The sequence below is a fragment of the Falco punctatus genome, assembly GCF_963210335.1.
Source record: "Falco punctatus genome assembly, chromosome: 3".
NCBI lineage: Eukaryota > Metazoa > Chordata > Aves > Falconiformes > Falconidae > Falco > Falco punctatus.
This window is the reverse complement of record NC_137582.1, coordinates 11,351,681-11,372,330: the sequence shown is the minus strand read 5'-3', so window position 1 is coordinate 11,372,330 and position 20,650 is coordinate 11,351,681. Positions and strand designations below refer to the sequence as shown.

The following is a 20,650-nucleotide window of genomic DNA, read 5'->3' as shown; positions in this document are numbered from 1 at the left end:
TAAAGGCTATGTACACTTACAAGGGCAGCACGTGCTGCGCTACCATGCTGTGGCTGGCTAGTAAAACCAGGCCATCTTACATCAGAGCTACACAAATAGCAAAAGCTTTACTTGCACATACCTTGTGGAGTGGAATTGCTCAGCAGTCCTTCCTCTCTGTCTTGTTAGTGTAACTGACACACATCACATCATCGAGGAAACCTGTCCCATTACAACGCAAAGCACATGCACCTTTTCGAACAAAAGCATATTATACAGCCTATGCTGTGTTCAGGGCTAGGCTCGGAGAACACAGACAAAATCAGGGCTTTGTTGCAAGTCTAACTCAGCACGAAGTAGAAACACAGCACATCACGTATATTTTTTTATTGCTGGACTTGTTTTTTTTTTCCCAGTAAGTAGGCATGATTCCTTAAAGGCTGAGGTTTTTAATAACAGTACGGTTTTTAAGGTTTCTTTTTTTGCTGTGGATAAAAAGATACCTTTGATCAAAGTCTTGCCTTATATTACAGTATTTCTGTACAAAAATAAAAGTCCAAAATCAGCTTATTATTAGCTGGTATTCCCCAATTTATTTACAGGGTACTGTCAAAAACTTCATCAGGCAACCAGGTAAAATAGAGAACTTTGTATTAAAGCAGTTGCATTGTATAACTTTGCGTTCTCTAGTCCACTCTGAAGGGCTCTGACGTTTGGCAGTCAGTCTGGGTTGGAGAGTCCAGCCAGAATTATAAAAGAGTGATGTCTTTAAAGAAAAAATTAATATTAAGAACTTAAGCTGACATTATGGAGTACTGAACTGATAATTGTATTTCCATATTAGGGTAGTCTATAAATATTCTCAGCTACATCTCTTTATAATACAGCAGATGCAGAATGCAGAATTCTGCTACTTATATGGTAATACATATTTGCAATAGTAAAATCAATGTATGAAAATTTTGGAAATTACTTGTTAATAAAACTGCTTATAAAGTAACCATACAATTGTAACAACTATAACTCTGAACTATTAAAATGTACAGAAAGACTGTTTACACCATTGCACATACTTATTCCCTTTGCTTCAAAAGACTTGTGAAATACAGAATAAAATTAGTCAAATTTGACTGACAGCTCAAATGTGCATGCACAATGTGCACATCTATGGAAGCAAGAGGAAATTTCAAAATGTTGGCATCCATCAGGAAGGCTGCCAGCAGCTCTCCAAACAAATATGCCTTGCTCCTCTTCCCTCTCCCTTCCCACATGTATACAGGCCAGTAGATTAGTGCAGTATGGATGACTATAACTTTGTTTTCAGTGTTCTGAAGGGAAAAAAAAATCCTCTTGACTTTTATCAGCAATTTTAGGTCAATACAAGTTGGGTTTAATATTGTAAGGCACTTATTACTGCTTGTATTGCAGTGGATCAAGTCTTAAGGCATTTGTTACATCAACTGAAGATAATAATGCTTTGGAAAGTTTTGAACGAGCCAGCAGTTCTAGTATGTGACTATTTCAGCTGATTTTCCCCTCCCCGCCCCATGGTCTTTCTAAAACAACGTTTGAAGATATTTTCCATGGAAACTCTGGTTCTTGGTTAGCTTGTCATCAGATGTGATCAGTATCATCAGGTCATTTTGAGGCCAAGCAGCAATATGTTCTATTTAGAGCACAGTAGAACTGGTTTTGTTTTCACCTGGAGCTGCCCTGACTTCCATGACTACTCACGGATCGAGAGGTGCTGTAGCGTTTTTTCACAATCATACTGATGTAAGCTTTCATCAGCTTTGCAATGTCAACCACCTGCCAAGAGAGTATAAAGAGCAAATTCTTGGTAAAGTAACAGCATGCAAATGAGTTTCTTTAGATGCTAACGCTATAAAACTGTCAAACTTTAAACAGAATCCTTTTGTGGTTAAACAAATAAAAATACTTAGCACTTCATCTCATTATGTCTTCCCTTTAGCTTTACAGGGATCTTGAATAAATCTGTAACATTTGCAGCAATTACTAAGTAGCCTGGCTATCGGAACAGGAACAGGAACAAAATTCCTCCTTGCTCTTACCTCAGAAGTTTCAAAAAGAAGTTCTCTCTCATCCACCACAATCTTGTAGGTGTTGGCAAGCGGTGCACCAAATGACAAGATATGTTCATACTGGAACACCTCCAGAGGCCTTCCTTCCCCACGCTTGTAGACAGAAACTGCATCAGCACTGACTCCAAGCCACAACTCTTGTGGGAATCCCCCTTCTTTACACTAGAGGAAAAGATGTAAATTAACAGCAAAGGGAACAGCGGGAGCCACAGAACATTTACTGTTGACATTCTTGTCTGTGACCGTTTTTTAAAAAGCACACGTTGCTTGTTGTCCCTCTTTGAATGTAGCCTTCTACGCTTCGCAAACTTGTTTGCAACCCATCAGGCTAGCATTCTATCCCTCTGTATTTTATGGTTAACGAGTAGATTCGAATAGCTACAGTGCCTGCTAACAGAAGTATGCTTTCAATATCTAACGTTGTATTATATCAGCTGTCTGAGCATTGTGATACCATATTTATGGTTTCACTGGTCTGTAATGAAATGTACGGTACAAAGTGTAGTTTGAATTTCAGGAGGTCTCACTCACCTCTACATCGAAGAGTGTTGAGCCATAGCCAGGCCATTCTTTAATCAAAGCCATATACTTTGCCATCGCCTGCTCCTGGTTCATCCTCTGGAGTTTTTTCCATTTGTCAATAATACTAGTCCTGGCAGCTGAGATTTCCTCTTTGACCCACATGTCTAACATCTGATCCTCCTCAACCTTCTGTTTGCTGACAGAGCCGCTGCGAAAACTCCTTCGCAACGTTCCTTCAAGAAAGCTGGCTCGTTTCTTCTCAGCCTTCTCTGCTGCAGTAAATGTTTTGGTAGACTGTGTAATCCGAGACTTCAGCTTTTGCAGGGGATAGACCTCCTCGATTTCTGGCACGCTGGTGTGCAGGGTGTAATCTCCCTGAAGGTACTGAAGACGCAAAGCTGCAAGGACCTGGAGGGTTTCTTCAGGAGCAGGATAATGTCCTCTAATCAGTGCTTCATGAGCCTACAAATGGGGAAAAAATCAGCTTTTTATGTACAAAACAGCCTTTGAAAGGACTAAGAGAGAAACGGGAAGAAGATTTACTGGCAGGCAAACCCAGGATCTGAAATAAATGATCCATTACATAAATCAAATGCGGTAAATCCCTTGGCAAATTTCTTGAACTGGGTAAGACAGGGTTTACCAGAAGAACTGCAAGGCAATTGAGAAGCTTGCTACATGGGAATTACTGTTTCTAGTACAGCTCTTAGTGAGCTCACATATATAAGAGCAACTGAATTAATAAAGGAAAATAAAATGTGAAGGGGAGAAAATCAGGATCTAAACATCTGATTGGGAGGAAGCATACATGTTCAAGGGCATTAAGAAGAAATGAATACCTAAGTCTTGCTTACTGCTATCAATAACCCAGATGTGAAAACTGACATTTCCACCCAAACAAGCAAAGCTCTAGGGCAGCTTTGTAATAAACCTCACTGAGGGAAAACAGTAACTATCTTCCATGGATCCCACATAAATTAGTAAAATGTTTATGTGTTATAGAGGTCTGTAGCATCAGCTCTGAACCAAGATGACTCTTTCAAATCCTAGCTCTTTTCATACCTATTCAAACCTTTAGAAATGTGCACCAGCTAGGACTCACTTTTTTTTTTTTTTTTTTCCTGCACTAGTACAGGAAACAAACATGCCTCACGTCTGGAGATGCAGGAATTGCAAGCAGTTTAATAAACACACAGAGATAATGCACATGTAAGAGCTAGTTCATTTAGGTGTACGCTTAGGATGGAGATAAAATGTGCCTTTAAACATGCAAGATGGTTTACCTGAGATTGTACACATATGCATGCAGAAGAAAGCGGTGTCTTGTGGAAACAGAAGGACAGTATTTTAATGTGGAAGAACTAAAAGACTTTCTTCAGCGCCTTATGAATTACAGGATTCAGACTTTAAAATAATGGAGCTTACAGAACTAAAACTGATGACAAAAGGGAACTTTCTTAATTGGCTGGTCAATGACTGACATTAAAAGCAGGTAATTCAGAAAAAAGAACAGAACTGATGTTAGAATGTAGTAAATCACAGCTTTAAGGTATTGCTGTAATAATTGCTTTATAACTGAAATACTACTGGCCTTGGCAAGATGTAAAGTATTTGGCTAAACACCAGTCAGAATGCTAAACACTAAACAGAATGCTGCATGAAAACAACCTGCTTCAGTGAACCTGCTTGTTTTAGCTGTTCATATGGAAGACTATCTAAATCTGCCTCTTAAACCAAAAATGTAATGTAAGCTGTCACGGATTTTCTTCTTACTGTCTCAACTTATCCCAAAGCAGAGCCAGTAACTGGCTGACTCCTCTATACGTAGAACCAGACAGACAGAACAGTAATCTACTGCCCAGAACCTTTAGCCGACAGTAAGCGGGTGTGGACTGAGCTACAACAGCAGGCTCTAGAAGGAGACTTTTGGTAGACTCATGATGTAATAGGGCGCCTTAAAACCTAAGCTGTGAACAAGAAGAAACGCTATTACAGTGAAGATGTTTCTGATCCTGTAGAAGGGGAAAAGGCTTCGTATATGCGAAAACTGAAATATGTCAGTTCTCAATTACATCAGGCTTGCTTACCAGCAAGAACGTCAGGTCTTGACAGTGCAAACAGCCTTACATAGAAATCTTTATCATGAAGAAGGTGTCCGCTGGAAGCAGTTTTAGCCATTTGCAATTCAGTAGAAAAGGAGAAGGTTCATAAAACTGCCATCAGTGAGAGTTTCTGAGCAACTACAGGACTTCATATAGTAGAAATCCAACTGCTGACACGTTTGATTTTCATTATAAATAAATTCCACTTATATTGTTTTGCAATATGGCCTCATTCTGAGCTCAGCACATTCATTAAGTGGATTTCTGCTCATCATAGCTGTTCTATGGTTACTGCTGAGGCTGGACAGATTTGTTTTACTATGGTGCCTATGAAATAATCCGTTTTTGAAAAGAGAAAAAGCTATTGTTGGATTACTTCTGTACAGTTGCCAGCATGGGCCTCTAATCATTAACTTGCTTGCCATTTACACATTTTTCACTTTATTTCTTGCACTTCCTTTAGAAAATTGTTTTGTAAGAGCAAAATTAAAAGCGCGTTATCATCCTGTTCTTTTTCATCCAGCTTAGACCCAGTTATCCAGTTTTCTACCACTATACATAAAGCTAATCACAAGTAGTGCAGAAGTAAGAAAAGTTGTAACACTAGGTAATCGTATGTGCTTCACTTATGTCATGATAAGCGTGTTTTGACCACTGAACTGCTTTCTTTGCATTTGATGCTTGAGTAGTGGTGGATTTAGTTAAACAGAAGCATAATCAAAACTCTCTCTGTGCTGCCTAGATCGCTTGCTTTTTTCCTCTTCTTAAAAGTGCTTCGGAATGGAACCTTTGTCCTTTACCTGCTCAAACATAAAGGCAAATTCCACACTATCTTTTGGGACGTTTTCTGTGTCCAGGAAGCAGTAGAGCTTGAAGTAGAACTTCCAGTGCATCTCCCCGGCTTCAGCAGTGGCAGCAAGCCTGCACAATTGTGTGAAGAGGAAAGGAGAGATCAGATCTGTAAAATCAAACTCCTTTCTAAATTGACACCTGAAGAATCTAAGCAAGGCATCAGCTGAGTTTTGCTTTGTTACACCTGCTGTCAGTCTACTGTTGATGGGAGCTGATTTTCAGCAGTATCCCTGACTGGACCGATGTCATTTGGGGAGAGGTGGATGGGTGCGTGTATTCAGAGCCTACAGCAAAATCAAAGAATTACAAATGTTGACTCAGTTCTCAGCCAACTGTTTCTAACCCAAATTCTCTTAATAAACTTTTCCTTGCAGCTCAGTTAGGTGTTGATGAAAGCAACATTCTGAAGTCCTGTTATAAACTGTAATTGCACAACACTTCAGACATTCCTTCTCCCCGCCCCCACTCCCCGTTGTTACATGGATAAAGGAGGCTGATTTCCATGCATACAACATAAGGATGACAAACACTTATTTGAGCTTATATCACATTTTCTTACTACAGTAAGAACCACCTATGGGTGGTTTCAATTTTACTGGTAAGAAAAGTGTTGTGAGCTATACTGTGGTGACTTTCACGTGAAGTTTGGCAACAGGTAATCCAAGTGGCAGTGGCTGCCTGGAGTTCAGTTCTCCCAGTACTGGGGCAGCCACAATGTTAGTAATGGTGGAAAAATCTGTAGCAGTGGAAAAGAAAATGTGGAAATAGTGATGAGAAATAATACTCTACTGGTGTCAAGACAAGAGGAAAATCAAACATAAACGAATAGGTGGCTTATTAATTCCTTTAAAAAAAAAAAAGAAAAAAAGAAAAAAAAAAAAGATGCTTTTCTTCCAGAAATGGTCATGTGTGTAATTCAGCTGCACCATCACAAACAAGCAAGAGAAAGAGAAAATTCAGCATTATCAACATTGAAAATGTATCTAATTGCTACTTATTTGAGTGGTGAGACAGAAGGAGAGGCAGACTCACTTTTCAAACTTTGCCAAGACATCAGCCACAATGGTTCTGCTTTCAATTGCTTTATCAGTAGTTCCATTGTATTCAAACAAAGCAAACATATTTCTACTATCCTCCATGGCCAAGCCACGAATTAACTTCTCAACCACCTAATGAAAAACAGCACATTAAAAACCCATAGCATGGAAAAGCAGCACCACAGAGTAAAACAAATAATTAGAAGAAAATTCAGAGCTCAGTTTTACATTGGGCTAAAAATGTTGCTAACATGTTCTCATTAGCAGTATTAATTGCTGTCAACTTCTACTTTAATTTTTACAGTAAATAATGCTGATTCTTTCAGAATATGTATGTGCTATCATCTGGCCAGATATAAACCCTGTATTTCACTATCTCAGCAAGAGTCTTCCAGTTTTAGGGAGCAAGCTGGCTCTCATATGCACTAAAATCTACTGAAGTTACTCCAATAATGCCTCTACTGAATTGCTTAGTCTTTCCTGTAATTTTTCCTGTAAGAGGGAATTATAGTTGGGTACTCCTCTGCAGAATAAAACCAATTTTTATGGCAGGGATTTCTTCAGAACACACTGGGGAGCTGGAGGGCGAGCTCTGTTAGCCTCCCCTCCCCTGAAATGACAGACTGGTAGAGAAACCCCCAGTGCTTCCAACGCCTAACACTACCACTGTCTGGAACTGGCATGTGAAGGGATGCACTGACTTTGTGCCAAAGCCATTCTGTCACCACTTCTCACCTCTCCGGCTGTAGTGTGCGAGTTGATTGTAATCTTACAGGAGCCACCACCATGGCAATAAACTGTGGATGTCATCTCCTGCCTGCCGATCAGAGCTTCTATTTCGTCCCGTGATGGCACAAACTCTCTGCATTTGGTTTTCTTCAGAGATTCGTAAGTAAAAAGTGCGTATTTCTCCATTTCAGTTCCTGGAAACTGGTCACGAACCCTGTGAGACAAATATTACTACTTTAAGCTTGCCATCTGTGAAATAGAAAGTTTACTTATTTGAGAATGTTTTTTTCCCCTGAAAGTACTTCTGTATCCAGTACACTATTTAATTGACATCCTCAAAGGTTTGTTTTCACTGTCAAGGAAAGTGTTCTAACTTGTGATTTACTGTGGGATAACTTAGATACTTACTTTCTCATTTTGTTCTACAAACCTCCTGTAAAGGAAAAACTGAACTACCTTTATAGCATTAACTACAGGAATCTTGTAATGACTCAGATTTGACAGCAAGATAACTATGAAAAGCTTCTTGTAATCAACTCCCCTTTCTATCAGTAACAGTTGTTGAATGAAGGCTAAACTGCACTAAGGTACTACAGAAAAAAGTAAGAAAACATATTTTGACCGTTTTTGTAGTATTGCCACTTAGGATACTTGATTTCTATTCCTCTTAAAGACTCTCTCTAGATCTTACTGTTCAGCAGCTAGTATTATGCGTATTCGCTAACAACTTCAATGAACTCAACTCTGTAATTATTGAAAACTGTTGAATTTGGGTAGCTTTCAGTACAGAGTGCTTCTGTATTTCCAGTGATAAAATGTCAGCTTCTTAAGAGCTACTGAGGTTTAATTTATGTGAAAAAGTACAGAGATTTGTGATCTACAAGGCAAAAAAAAAAAAAAGATTAATGCAGTATTACAGAAATGCTGTAAGCTGACTATGCATCTACAATCTACAATATTGAAACCAAGCTGCAAATGTTGTATCAGTTGCGTTTTTTTTAACTAGGGGGACAGTTTATGAGCCGAATTAAACTGAGAAAGTGAATCAATGTTGGACTCTTTCGTTTTAATAGTTATATAAAGGGATTGATATTTTTCACTGATCTTACTCTGGTTGAAAGCTGTATCTTCAATACAAGCATTTTAAAAATATTTATAAAATAATTAGACGTAGCAAAGTGATTGACAAAGTCCATGCTCTAGCACAAATAAAGACAAGACTTGTACATTACTGAGAACAGTTTGTTGCCGTTGGACTAACTTTCCTAGTTACACACTGCATTCTTCTGCTGCATCACAGCAAGAGAAACCCCACATTCTGGTTAATGCTGAACTGTAAACAATGATCTATTTTTTTTGAATGGTCACCAATATCTTAAAATTACATCTGCAAACATACATTTTTACCTCCAATACATCTTTAAATATGATGATGGTTTTTTTATATGCATGATGCATACCTCATAAAACTAAGGTAAGGAGGACAAAGAATTTTTAACAGGTTGATTTGGACAGTTGAGAATGGGACCCAGGGGTACAGGCTGCAAGTCATTTAAGCAAGTTTATACAATTACAGAAAGCCACCCTTTTGTCAACACAAACAACTGTGCATTCAATTTTGTGGGATTTTTCTCGATTCTTCAAATGAGAACAATTCCACCTAGATCAGCTCATACACGCTTTTCATACAACGTTTTATTTTTAGATTCGTTGTTTGGCATACATTCACTAAGAGAATGCATGTTCCAATCTCACTTGAAGATATCTAAACACTGCTACAAGTTGTGGTGAAGAAAACAGTAAGTGAAGAAACTTCTTTTCTTGCTTTAGTAGTTCAAAGCTTCTCACCTTTTGAGATGGAACTTGAGATATTTAAGGATGCTGCGACTCGGCAGAAACGTGCAACTCATGCAGGTGAGTATCTGCCAACTATACAGGTTCCCCGCGCTCCCGGGGTTAGGCACTTTATTGGTCTGCTTGATGAGCTGACAGTAGAGCTCATCTCGAAGAGGTCGTAAATCATGTCCTGTTTGGAGGATACCTTGGATTATAGGGATGGGATCAGACATAGACTCCAGCTGCTGTAAGGAATTAAATATCTTGATGGCTTCATCCTGCAGAGTTGTATAGCCTTTGTCTTTCAGCACTAGAAAAGAAAAATATGGAGAAAGGTGCTTAGACGGAGATATGCAAGAGAAAGCACTCAGCCTTAATGTAGGAATTGCTTAATGCTAGTCAGTGACCCTTATGCAGCATATTAGAATGGATCTTTTCCATTCCAAATGTATGATGCAAACTAGTTTTAGGAGCTAATTTGCTGGTAAGTTTTCTTCCAAATTTAATGAAATCCCACTCTGACGTTTTCTGACATCATAACTTGGTAAGTATATCTTGCTTGATTGGTTTTTTTGATGGAGAATCTTCCTTCCAGAGCAATCCACACTGCTGAAGTGTCTTATCACATTTCACTGTCAAAAGTGAAAACCTAATCAGATCATAAGTGAGGTGAAGCACGACCGTGTTATGGAAAGTGACAAAGATACATGGCATCGCTTCTGTTTGCAGCAGTAGCATTTCCATTAAATCCAAACAATATTACTAAACTAAATAATTGCCGTGACACCGCAGCTTGTTTTTTGAGTGCTGGAAAAGGTGGTGATTATTTTTGTACTGCAGGTTATTCAACATGGGCTAACAACTTCTACAATCTACTTAAAAGAACCATGCAGTTCTTGGGTTCAGGAGATGGAAGAGATTGCTCTGATGTCTGAATCAGTTAGCCCTACTAACCATCAAAGCACAAACAGATGTATGTTACGAAGTTTCTAACCTGACATTATACTATTACAGAAAATAACTAGCATCGGTCCATCTGTGGAGCTACATTTATTATGGGAAGATTTTGGCAAGACTTCTGCCTCAGAGGGAACTAGTTGTTCCTGTCCACGGTGGATAGAGAGCAACCGTGCTGCACTCCTGCATGGGACAACCAGCTCAAGTGCCAAGAAGATCAGAACTGTGCCTTGCCACTGTATGGGAGAACGGTGAAGAGAAGGGAAAGGTTTCTCCTAGGATTTTCCTTGTCGTATGAGCAGAAGAGTATCACTTGAGTTGCCAGGAATCCCTGAAATACCTTAGCTTTTAATCAGCTGTGACCTCCCACCCTCCTCCCAAGGATGAAACTTCTGATCTGAGTCATATCTTGTCTAAAATGCAGTTGCAAAATAAGGTAAGCAAATTCATTTAAGGACACCAAATTCACAGCCGTCAATACCTCTGAACCATTCATTCAAAACCAACTTCTAATTTAGTGAACTAATTTAGGGAACAAAGGATATTGGTATATATGATTACATCTGTTTCATGAGTAAATTAACCATTACTTTTTAAAACTGTGTCCACTCAAATATTGTTTCCCACAGATAACACTTCCCACCACAATGGATGAAACTTACACTTGTTAATTGGAAGTTGTGGCTGCTGTCTCTCCCCACATGGGGTAGAAAGCAACACTGATTTGAGAAGGAGAATATGAATCAAGGAGACTGAATGAATTGGGTTTATTTGCTTATTTCAGTGCAAGGCTTTTCAAACTCGGTCTTCTTAGCTGTATTGCTGAGGGTAATAAACTTGTATTAAAGCAGCAAGAGTAACCTTCCCTTCTCTAACATCCACGCGGGAGCACCACAAGTCCATGGCTCTATGCTAGACAAACTGCTATTCTCTAACTCCTGGAAGAGAACAGGGAAACTTGTCTACTTGTATTATGAATATACACTTTGCCTAACGTTAACTTCACTATAGCCCACTGACTAAAAAATCCCGTGCTCTGGTCTAATCTTTCATAAGGAAAAGTGTTTCTATGAAAAAACTTACAGTTGAGATTGATGTCCCCATATGGCAGCGGCAGTAATGGCGAGTGCAAAGGATGATGAGTGTAACGGAGAATAGGGTTTCTTTTATAAATCTGTTCAACCACATCAGCATTCAGGCAGTTTTCCTGTTGGAGTGAGAGAAAAGCAGGATATGGGGTCTGGTGTTAAAAATAACGCAATGCTTTGTGCTCTCAGGCTGGCTGTGAAAAAACTAGTCATCGCTGTTACCAACACTGCTTGGTGCTAAATCCAGTTGTGGGTACTGTGGCTACCCTGGTGCTCTACGGGCTATGAATGCTTAGTACCTGCTAGCCTCCAGCCTTGCATAGCTTACTTTATCTGTGCAGTAAAGAGCAGAGCTGCAGGAGACAGACATGAAGTTTAATAACATTTTTTGAAGTGTGTTTTCATTTTACAATAATTTTTACTCCAGTATTTCATAACTGGAATTAACACATCTATATCCAAGTTTTATATAAAAGTATTTCTCCAGCGTAAGTAATTGGCCTTTTCAGTTAGAATCTACAGATGCTACCACAACAAAATGGTGCAGAAAAACTGCTGCTGTAAACCTTATGCACCCACTCTGATGTCTAAATACTGTTCTTTCTTAGGCCAAGTTTGATTAACGTGTGACCACCGTCTTCTACCAATCCTGAACTTCCACATATGTCTACTGCTCTGAAAACAGCATTCATAGTCTTGGAATTTAGGACTTGATACTACTTTTCCATGAGAGAAGAGGTGGCACTCTCTAAGGGAAAAGATTAGTAGCAGTTCTCCCCTCTTTCCTTTTTTTTTTGGTCTCTTCTGAGAATCATCATCCTCTCTCCAGCAAGCAAAAATCTCCAAGCTGTTCTCTGGCTATGCGCGCAGTGTCTCCAACAGGACTATAAAGCAGTAGAGCATTAACTGAATATGTTTCTCGTTGCGCAGAGACATGAGATGCCTAGCCTATGTTATCATAAAACAAGAAAAGAATCATAATGAAAAAAACACAAGAAGAAATCACAAGAGCTGTCTAGTTCACATACTGGTGTGCTGCCCACTGCAGATGTAGCCAAACAGGTCTGCTGACTCGTGAACTTGCAGGCTGCACTCTACTGCCAGGTATAGCAGTTACATAAACCAGTAAAACTTGTTCCTGTTTTCAGGGAAAAAAGTTACCCCTCTTGCCCTCCAAGTTGCACCTCACACTTTGCTCTTTTACTGTTTAGACAGAAATTCCTTTATCAGGTCAGTGAATACGTTCAGGTCCCACAATTTCAGTCCACATCACTGTATGATTAAAACTTCATTTACTGCTTTAATACTCAACATGGCAAAGCCAACGTGAAAAATATTTAAGCAATCATTCTTTCCCACTCCACGCCCTCCTTTTTGTGCCTACCTTAATATCCTGAATAAGTTGCTGAGTTGGAGTATCAATTGGTGCTTTTGTGTCAATCACATTCTGGATGGCACTTGACCAGCGTGTCGCCTCATTAAGCAATTTTGTATAGAGACGGTAACAATGTTTGCGTCCGTATACAGTTACATTCCAGTAACCTAGCACAACAGTAAAAAGTATTAATCATCGAAAGTGTATCTATGAAAACACCCCAGCTTCTATCTGAAAACAACTGCAGTCCCATCAGACCCCGAGTGCTGCATTCTGCATCACGCTGGCAGTTTCTCAGGACCTAAGAAGCTGTACGAGTAATTATCATAACACAGATACTACGGTACCGAAGGAGATTCTCTCCTTTCAAAAGGCCTAGGTACAGCCACCACCACGCAGCCTCCCATCTCATCCAGTCATCTTGTTAACAGTGACCGTAAGGCTACACTATAGAATACTGTTAGCTATTTGTGGCTTGTGGGCCCTACTTCTCCAGTCCTATCTGTACCAGGAAAATGAGACGGGATTCCTTTATATGCGAGAGTCTTTCATAATCTGTGGCACATGCACAAACAGGTATAAAGCATGAACAACTACTGCTTCTGTAAAAAAGTCATTAATTTCACACCAATGAAATGGCAACTATGGTAGAAAAAGCATTTTAGTTCAAATTCTCTCCCTGTATCACTGTATAAGCTTTTTATGAAGCAGATTCAATTAAAGAAAATCTATTTCATCTTTCACTAGCAAAAGCCTCTTTGAAGTGTCAGTGTCCCCAGTTAGATTGCACAGGACTGTCAACAGTCACTTCTCGTTTGCAAACAGCCACTTCCGAGTTGAAAACCAGTTTTGAAAATGCACAGCGGAGCTGACTCAGGTGTAATATGTAGCTTAGCACAAACTGGACTCTTACTTGAGACCTCACTACACTTGCTCCACCAATGTTAGTCCTTACAGTTCCTCAGCACATAAAATAATGTATGAGGAGAGTGCTATCCCTATGTCCTTCCCCAAGTCTTTGACGTGTAAGCGTAAGCAATCACACATAGCTGCAGTGTCAGCCTATGATAACTTGAATATTAGTGAGAACAAATTTTGCTCTTGTATACATTAGTACCTCTGGTTTTTTGCCAAGTAATTCCCTGTAAAATGGCTCAGAGACTCAGGAACCTGATTTGTTCATCAAACTGCAACCATAATAATCTATTTACAATATTCTTATGCACTGGTTTTTGCATTTCTAGGTAGCAGGACAGAAGGCAACTGAAAGCGTATTTGTACAAAGGCAAACAATTACCTGTCTCTTTGAAGATTTTTTCGTCAGGTGGGACCACTGAGCAGAGGCTGTTCAGGACCAGTGTACCCAATTTCAAAGCATTTTTCTCTGAACTCTTGTAGTAGTCCAAAGAATTGTGCGTCAAAACAAACCAACGCTTCTTTAGTTTTAATGAAGACATCTTTGGGTTGTTCTTTACTTCCTTGTGTAGCCATCCTGTTAAAGACATAATTTGAATCACACTTTTTTTCTTTTAAGAGTTGGACAAAATTAGGTTGCTAAAAGTCATTGTATCGTTTCAACAACAAAAATATGACGTGAATTGTTTAGCTCACGTATTAAACAACGAGTAAAATTGTCAAACAATGAAATGATGAAGATACAATAAAATTAATATGTAAACTTTTCAACTTCAGTTTTTACGTAGAAAAATTCTTTTGTCAGCTTACAAAAATGGTTTTGTCATCATTACTGCATTTTCTTACATGGCACAGCAGGAGTATAATTTCAGCTGTATTTATTTTTGAGTAAACTGCACTGTACAAAGATGAGGCTCCAATACTACCATGCTGGCATATTACCCAGATTGTCTTGTAGGAACAACCTCTTTGAAGCTTAATGGATGTTACTTACTTTGTTACTTCCCCACTCAGTTCTTACCCCTCACAATGAATTCTTGTCCCTCCACTCTAGTGTCCCCCTTTGACCTTTGGAGCAGGGTTATCCAGTGATGCATCTCTTCAGGAGTGTCAGCATTACAGTGAAGAACACGATTAGCAGTGATGATCACAAATGAATTGGGTCTACGAAAATAAATGAAGATTGAAAAAGCCTTTACATTCAACGTACGTGCTGTTTACCTCACTCACCACAACCACAACCACTGTCTGTTGTTTGCATTTTCTATTCTGACAAATACTGTCCACCTCTAAAGCATTTATTTCAACACCGCTATACCTAACCAAAATTAGGCATTTGAAAAGACTCAATTACGTTGGATTCACACCAAAATGCTAGGGCTCTGAACGGTGGGAAAGTTTACATTAAATTGCAACTTGTCCTATCTCAGAATAGATCTGGTGAGAAAAACCTCCAATCTTTAATCAGCTTTGGATGTGAGTCAGAACTCTATTTCAGGGTCAGATCTATTTAGAGTGTCTGCTTCAGTAGTTACATTAGCTAAAACAAACTACAGTTTACAAAGGTCTATAGCGAAGCAGCATGTGAACACAGATTCTTTTATTTTTAACGCACTGCAACCCAATTTGCTGAGAGTACAATCTATTTTTAATGAGAGTCTGGCTTTTACCCAATCCCACACCGGGATTCACTGAAGCATGAAGAACTAGCGCAAGTGAACTGTGCTGATAGCTCTCTGGATTAGAGAGGCAGGTTCTTCAGCCTACAAACACTTGCTTTAACCCTTTAACATTAGTTTTTGTAACTAATTTTTGTAACTAATTTTGTAACTAACCGTAACACACAGTTTTTAAGAACTGTTATCAGATGCAGAAAGTGGGAAAGATGCAGTCAGGGCCGCCCCATGCACGAGAAGCTCATGGGCCTTCTTTTTACAGTTCTTGGAAGAAGGTAACTCGGTAGAAATTAGAACCAATCAAAAAAATCATTTATAGGGATACAGAGGTTCACCCAAATGATACCATTCTCCAAAACCAGGGTGTGCCACATACAAGCTAGATGGATGACAGGATAAAGAAAAAAGTAAATAAAACTATTAGGAGGAAAAATTATAAAACTCTGTGAAGGGAGGTTACAGTAAATCAAGTAACATGAGAAGTGTCTAAGGTATCTTAAAAGTTATCTAAGAGTTATCTACAGCTAGTGCTCACCAGTGCCATAGAAGGGGGTAAGGGAGTGATCAGAATCCAGTGTTTTGGTCACACTCACATGGTGCTGAAGTGCTACGTTATTCAGGAAGTGTGGTGGACGAGGAGACAAGTGGACATGTGAACTGAACAAGAAGAATTTTGTTGACCATGTTTTAAAATGTGTGAGGAGGCGGCAGCTTTAGATTGAGCTACGTGAAGCGCGCTCTAGAAGGCTGGATAATGTGATGTACAGGACAGAAGCTACAGGTGAGCTGTAGCAAGAGAACTGAAAAAGGAGAGTGCTAAGGTATAAACTAAGGGAGATCAAGCCATCAGACAAGATCATTATGAGCAACAGTAGCCAACCTTCCAGGCTTCCCTCTCCTCCTCCCCAGTTCAGGAAAATGACGGAAGCCCTGTTCTTAGGATTCTTTCTGAACACAGATTCAAAGGGCGCTCTGCTCAGTTTCTCTCTTTTGAGCTTTCAGTAGTGGGTTCTTATGTGTCAGGATAAAAATAATCTATTGCCTGTATTAGTAAATTTGTTTCCTAATTGAAAAACCTTCCATCATGGATTTAGATTCAGAGAACTAAAAAAAAAAAAAATACTACAAGGAAAAAAAATATGAGTGAACAATGCTTACAAGACAAGCATATGCTGAAAGCTCTGGATGTTTGTGTTACACTCTTTAGGAAATCTGGGCTTATAATCACTGCTACTTGTGGTATCGGGGTATCGGCAGGCCAAGGACAAACCAGTAACTTAAACCCAGCTGTCTCATATATGTGCAAAGAGGAGACTGGAACGAACTCCTACAGTGCAAGTAACACCACACAGCCAGTAACCTTATAACCAGAGTCATAGCCTGAACCCACATCAGGTTTTATCCCCCCAAAATACTGTTACTAGTTCAAGAACTAAGAAAATGCTGATGGTTATTTTTCACACTGCATCCTCTTCTTTGTTACAAGACATTTTTGTTATGTGAAATAAATCTCATCCCTGCAGAATACAACATTCTTGCATGAGAAGCTGAACAGAAGAATGTTAAAATGATTTTTTCTGCCTAATACATTGTAAAGGACTCAAAAATAAGCTGCTCTTTTTCAGGAGCATTACCTGTATAAATGAAAGAAATATTTAATCTACTTTTGGATCACTTTAGTGGCTGAACAGTTCATATATGAAGCAATGCCAGGAAAGTTAAGAGAAGCCCCCCCAAAGCACACTACCATTCCTGTTCAATGCTTTAACATGTGTTGTTCAGTACTATGAAAAGGGAGGCAACAGTGAATTACTTTAATGCGCAGTTGGTCAGCAGAATATAGAGACTGAAGTATAAAGTATCTGATTTTGGCTAGGTGAAGGAGAAAAAGTCAGTCACAAGGCACGGTTCTGACTTACCTATCTGGATTGTCAGCAGCGCAGACAGAATCAATTAGTCCCACATCTAGTGTTCCCTATAAACAAACATCCAACCAGAAAAGGAGGAAGACATTTACTATTACAATACTCAGAGAACTCTTCTCAGAGACAGGTGAAAGGAGCAGTGGCTTTGATCACGCAAAATGAACTGCAGATTTGGGCATCAGTTTCTTTTAATGATTAAAACTGTTGATGGGAAAACTAAGAGACTCAGGTAAACAGATCCAGTAAAAGATCATATCTACTTAAGCTGGAGGCACCTCAGAACTGCACTTTTTTTCTAAGTTTCCAAACCTGCTTCAATTTTTCACCCAAAAGTGCCATCCCAATATAAATGGCATCCTCTCAGAACAAACACCTGAAGCCATTAAGCAGAAGTTTTTATTTCCCTTTGCTTGATACTAGGTTCCAAATGTATCCCATTTATTCCCAGAGTAGGTTGTACAGAATGATAAATGCAGGACCAAAGAAATCTCAGATTTTCAACTCTTGGGTTTTTAATTTACTCATTAACTGTATCTTTGCAAAATTTCAAACTCAAGCATACACCGTGGTGTGATAGGGAACTGGACCAGAATCCCCCCCCCCCCCCCAAAAAAAAAAAAAAAAAAACAACACTGATTTTTCATCAAGCTGAATGATGGGCCAGGAATCAGAAGTCACACTCTCTTCTTGTACAGCTTCAGGACCGAGGACATGGAGCCTCTAGCCAGTGTCACAGCTACCACTGTGTTTAAGGACATCTAGGTTGTGAGTCTCAGAAGCTGTGACCACCACAGTGCCCCTGTTTTCTAAAAATATTTGCTTTGAAAAGTTCTTTGGATTTACACTTACCACAGCATTCTGTGGATTTGCCTGCTCATCATGCATCTCTCGGATCTCTTGCTCTGTGGACGCATGGACTTGACTCAGTACGCTAAACCACTGGCTGTGGAGAGAAAGGCAGCAGTGTAAGTAAAATGTTGCTTCTGCACATGCCTTCAGTCAGCTTTGTTCTGCAGAGATCTAGCAGGTTCTGCAGGTTTTTGAAATTGCTTAAGATTCTTTTTGTCAACATGCATAAAAGCGGCAGGGCTTTATGTCAGTTCAAGTGACACTGGGTACAAGCGAGCCCCTCCAGACCTCCCCACCCAAGCTCATGCCCGCCCTTCTGCCTGAAGACAAACACCTTGTACACAAAGTGGCATCTCTGAAAAAAACTGGCAGTAAGCACACTGAAACATCTGAGGGCTTAAAGAGAGGATTTGTAACACATTCCACACATCGCATCTGGAAAAAAATACATTACTGGCTACGCACAAGGCCTTTAATGGGAAGCCCAACCTTCAGATTATAAATCCTGCTGCACGGATAGCGTAACAGTTTCTTACAGCGACACTTCTGCAAAGGCTGCCCAAGCCCATCAAGCCCAAGAAGCACAACAGAGAGGGGAGAAAGAATAAAACCCCCACGCGAATACCTCTACAGTTTTTGTTCCCTATGGAGCACTGGAAAACCCAGCTGCTGGAAGGGCCAGTGAAGCTGAAGCAGGGCCCAATCCCTGCGGCTCTGGCGGCCTTGCCTGTACCCACAGCAGGAAAGGTGCCAGGGAGGTCTCCAGCACTTCGGCCCCTAGTGCTGAGCAGCCATTGCAGAAGGATTTCAACCACACCTCCTGCTTCTGGGCAATCTCTACCCTTCCGGCAGTTGGATACCATAAAGCTCAACTGCCCCAAGCAATCCCACTGAAATCCGAGGGCAGAGCCTGGCCTGTTCGGCAGGTTCCTGAATGCCAGTTCTTTGAGATAGGAATTTGCCATTCTAACGAAAACCACCTGGGGCCAAGTTTTCAAAGGGCTCGAAAGCCCAGCCTCTCAAACGGCCTCCTCGCTTTTCTGCAGTCTCCTCCACCACCACCAGGCTGAAGAAACAAATGCAAAACTACTGGATTTAAATATAAAGCTATCTTTAAATGCAATTGCTTATATGCCCAGGACACTGGTTTGATGTCTCCTGACCTCCAGCACCCAGAAGCCAACTGCTGCCCAGAATGCAGGAACCTGGAAACCCAACCGCCAGCGACAGCTTGAGAAAATCTGTGCAGCCTGTCAAACAGTACCATCACCGCCGTATCCTAAATCCTTTCTAACAGCTTATGCTTTCATTACAAACAAGGCAAGGCATGAAGAAAAACAGATTTAAGAGTGCCTGACAATAAAGAAGATGAGAACATAGTTCTCATTCTTTTGTTAAGACTCAGAGATACCCATGGAGGGGTTCTGTGTAATGCTTACGCTGCTGGACGTAAGACAAGGTCACTGAAAACCCCTCTGAACAAGGGGAGGGTCATCTAGACAGAAGGAACCATCAGCTGAAGAAAACTAAAACTCATTTGCCAAAAGATTCTCAAAAATTAAATTCAGCTTTCCTTTTCGGGCTCAGGAATTGTAAATGTATTTAAATGTCAATCTTCTATTTAAAAATGAAAAAAGACTTCACAGCACTGTATGCACAATTAGTAATAATTTATTATTAGATTTTAAAGGACAATTCTGAGTTTTCATTTCATGCAATCTTTGTGTGAACAATGAAAAAGAAATTAACCACGGCACTTTGCAAAAGACAAAGGCAGATTTTACTCTCCTTTTGCCTTCTTCCATGTCGGGACCTCCTTTGTCTTTCAGCTGAGTCCCAGAACCCAGGAAGAAGGAAAAAAGACAGACCAGGGGTTTGAAAGGAATAAACCCTCCGCAACGGCTGCCCACTGAAGCATTTCTTCTTTCCTCAAATACAGTTCTGTGATCAAAACAGTAATTCCTCTTTTTCTCACCCCCCCACCCCCCTTTTTTTTTTTTGGGGGGGGGGAGGGGCAGTAGCTGTTGGGTTTCTCTTCTTTTTTCCCTTCATTTGAATAAAAAGGAACCTCAGATCATGATCTAGCCCATATACAAAATAATTTTTTCAATACCAGATCCACAACCAACACAGCCCAGTAATTCTGCACTTCATTTTTAGCGATGCCAAACTTTACCGAGGCTTTGACTTAAGCCTATCTGCAAATCCTTACACATCTCCCTCATTAAAGTCTGCCGGGGTGACTGAGAAAAAAAAACCCATGAAATACACCGGTAGAAAGTAATTTAATCTGGATGGTATGTTACGTGTACTATACGCAACAATAGCATATAGTGTCTCCTCTTCAACGCTGAAGACAAAAACCGAGAGAGATGCATGACCACAGACAAGTCTTTACGCTGACAATTTCTTACTGTCCGCAGGGCATGTATGCAAATCTAACAGAAGGGACTTTAGCTAAGCCTTCATTTTAAAATATACTCACATCACACAAGAATCTTAACAGCAACTGCTGGAAAGCTCGTAACTTGTTTCAAGGGTAATTTTAAGGATGCTTAAAAAATGAAGAAAGATTCTGCGTTGTAAGCATTGCTAAATTTATACTCGGTGTCCTGTGATATAGGAGGGTATTATACCTTTAAAAAGAACAGAATACGAAGCAACTTTCAAGGCTTCAGAGCAAGGTAGCTCAAGTGGTGTTGACAC

At 39.9% G+C, this 20,650-nt stretch overlaps 1 protein-coding gene across 1 annotated transcript in view; it reads right to left on the bottom strand.

Moving 5' to 3' along the window:
- Positions 1 to 351: 351 nt before the first annotated feature.
- MYO10 (myosin X) overlaps positions 352 to 20,650 on the bottom strand; it is a 166,684-nt gene continuing 146,385 nt past the window's right edge. The window contains 13 exon segments of the mRNA XM_080377795.1: positions 352 to 1,788; positions 2,052 to 2,243; positions 2,613 to 3,065; positions 5,506 to 5,626; positions 6,590 to 6,726; positions 7,330 to 7,537; positions 9,172 to 9,469; positions 11,200 to 11,323; positions 12,589 to 12,746; positions 13,877 to 14,071; positions 14,516 to 14,658; positions 17,090 to 17,145; positions 17,945 to 18,038. Coding sequence (XP_080233921.1) covers positions 1,678 to 1,788; positions 2,052 to 2,243; positions 2,613 to 3,065; positions 5,506 to 5,626; positions 6,590 to 6,726; positions 7,330 to 7,537; positions 9,172 to 9,469; positions 11,200 to 11,323; positions 12,589 to 12,746; positions 13,877 to 14,071; positions 14,516 to 14,658; positions 17,090 to 17,145; positions 17,945 to 18,038 — 2,290 coding nt within the window. The 3' untranslated portion in view covers positions 352 to 1,677.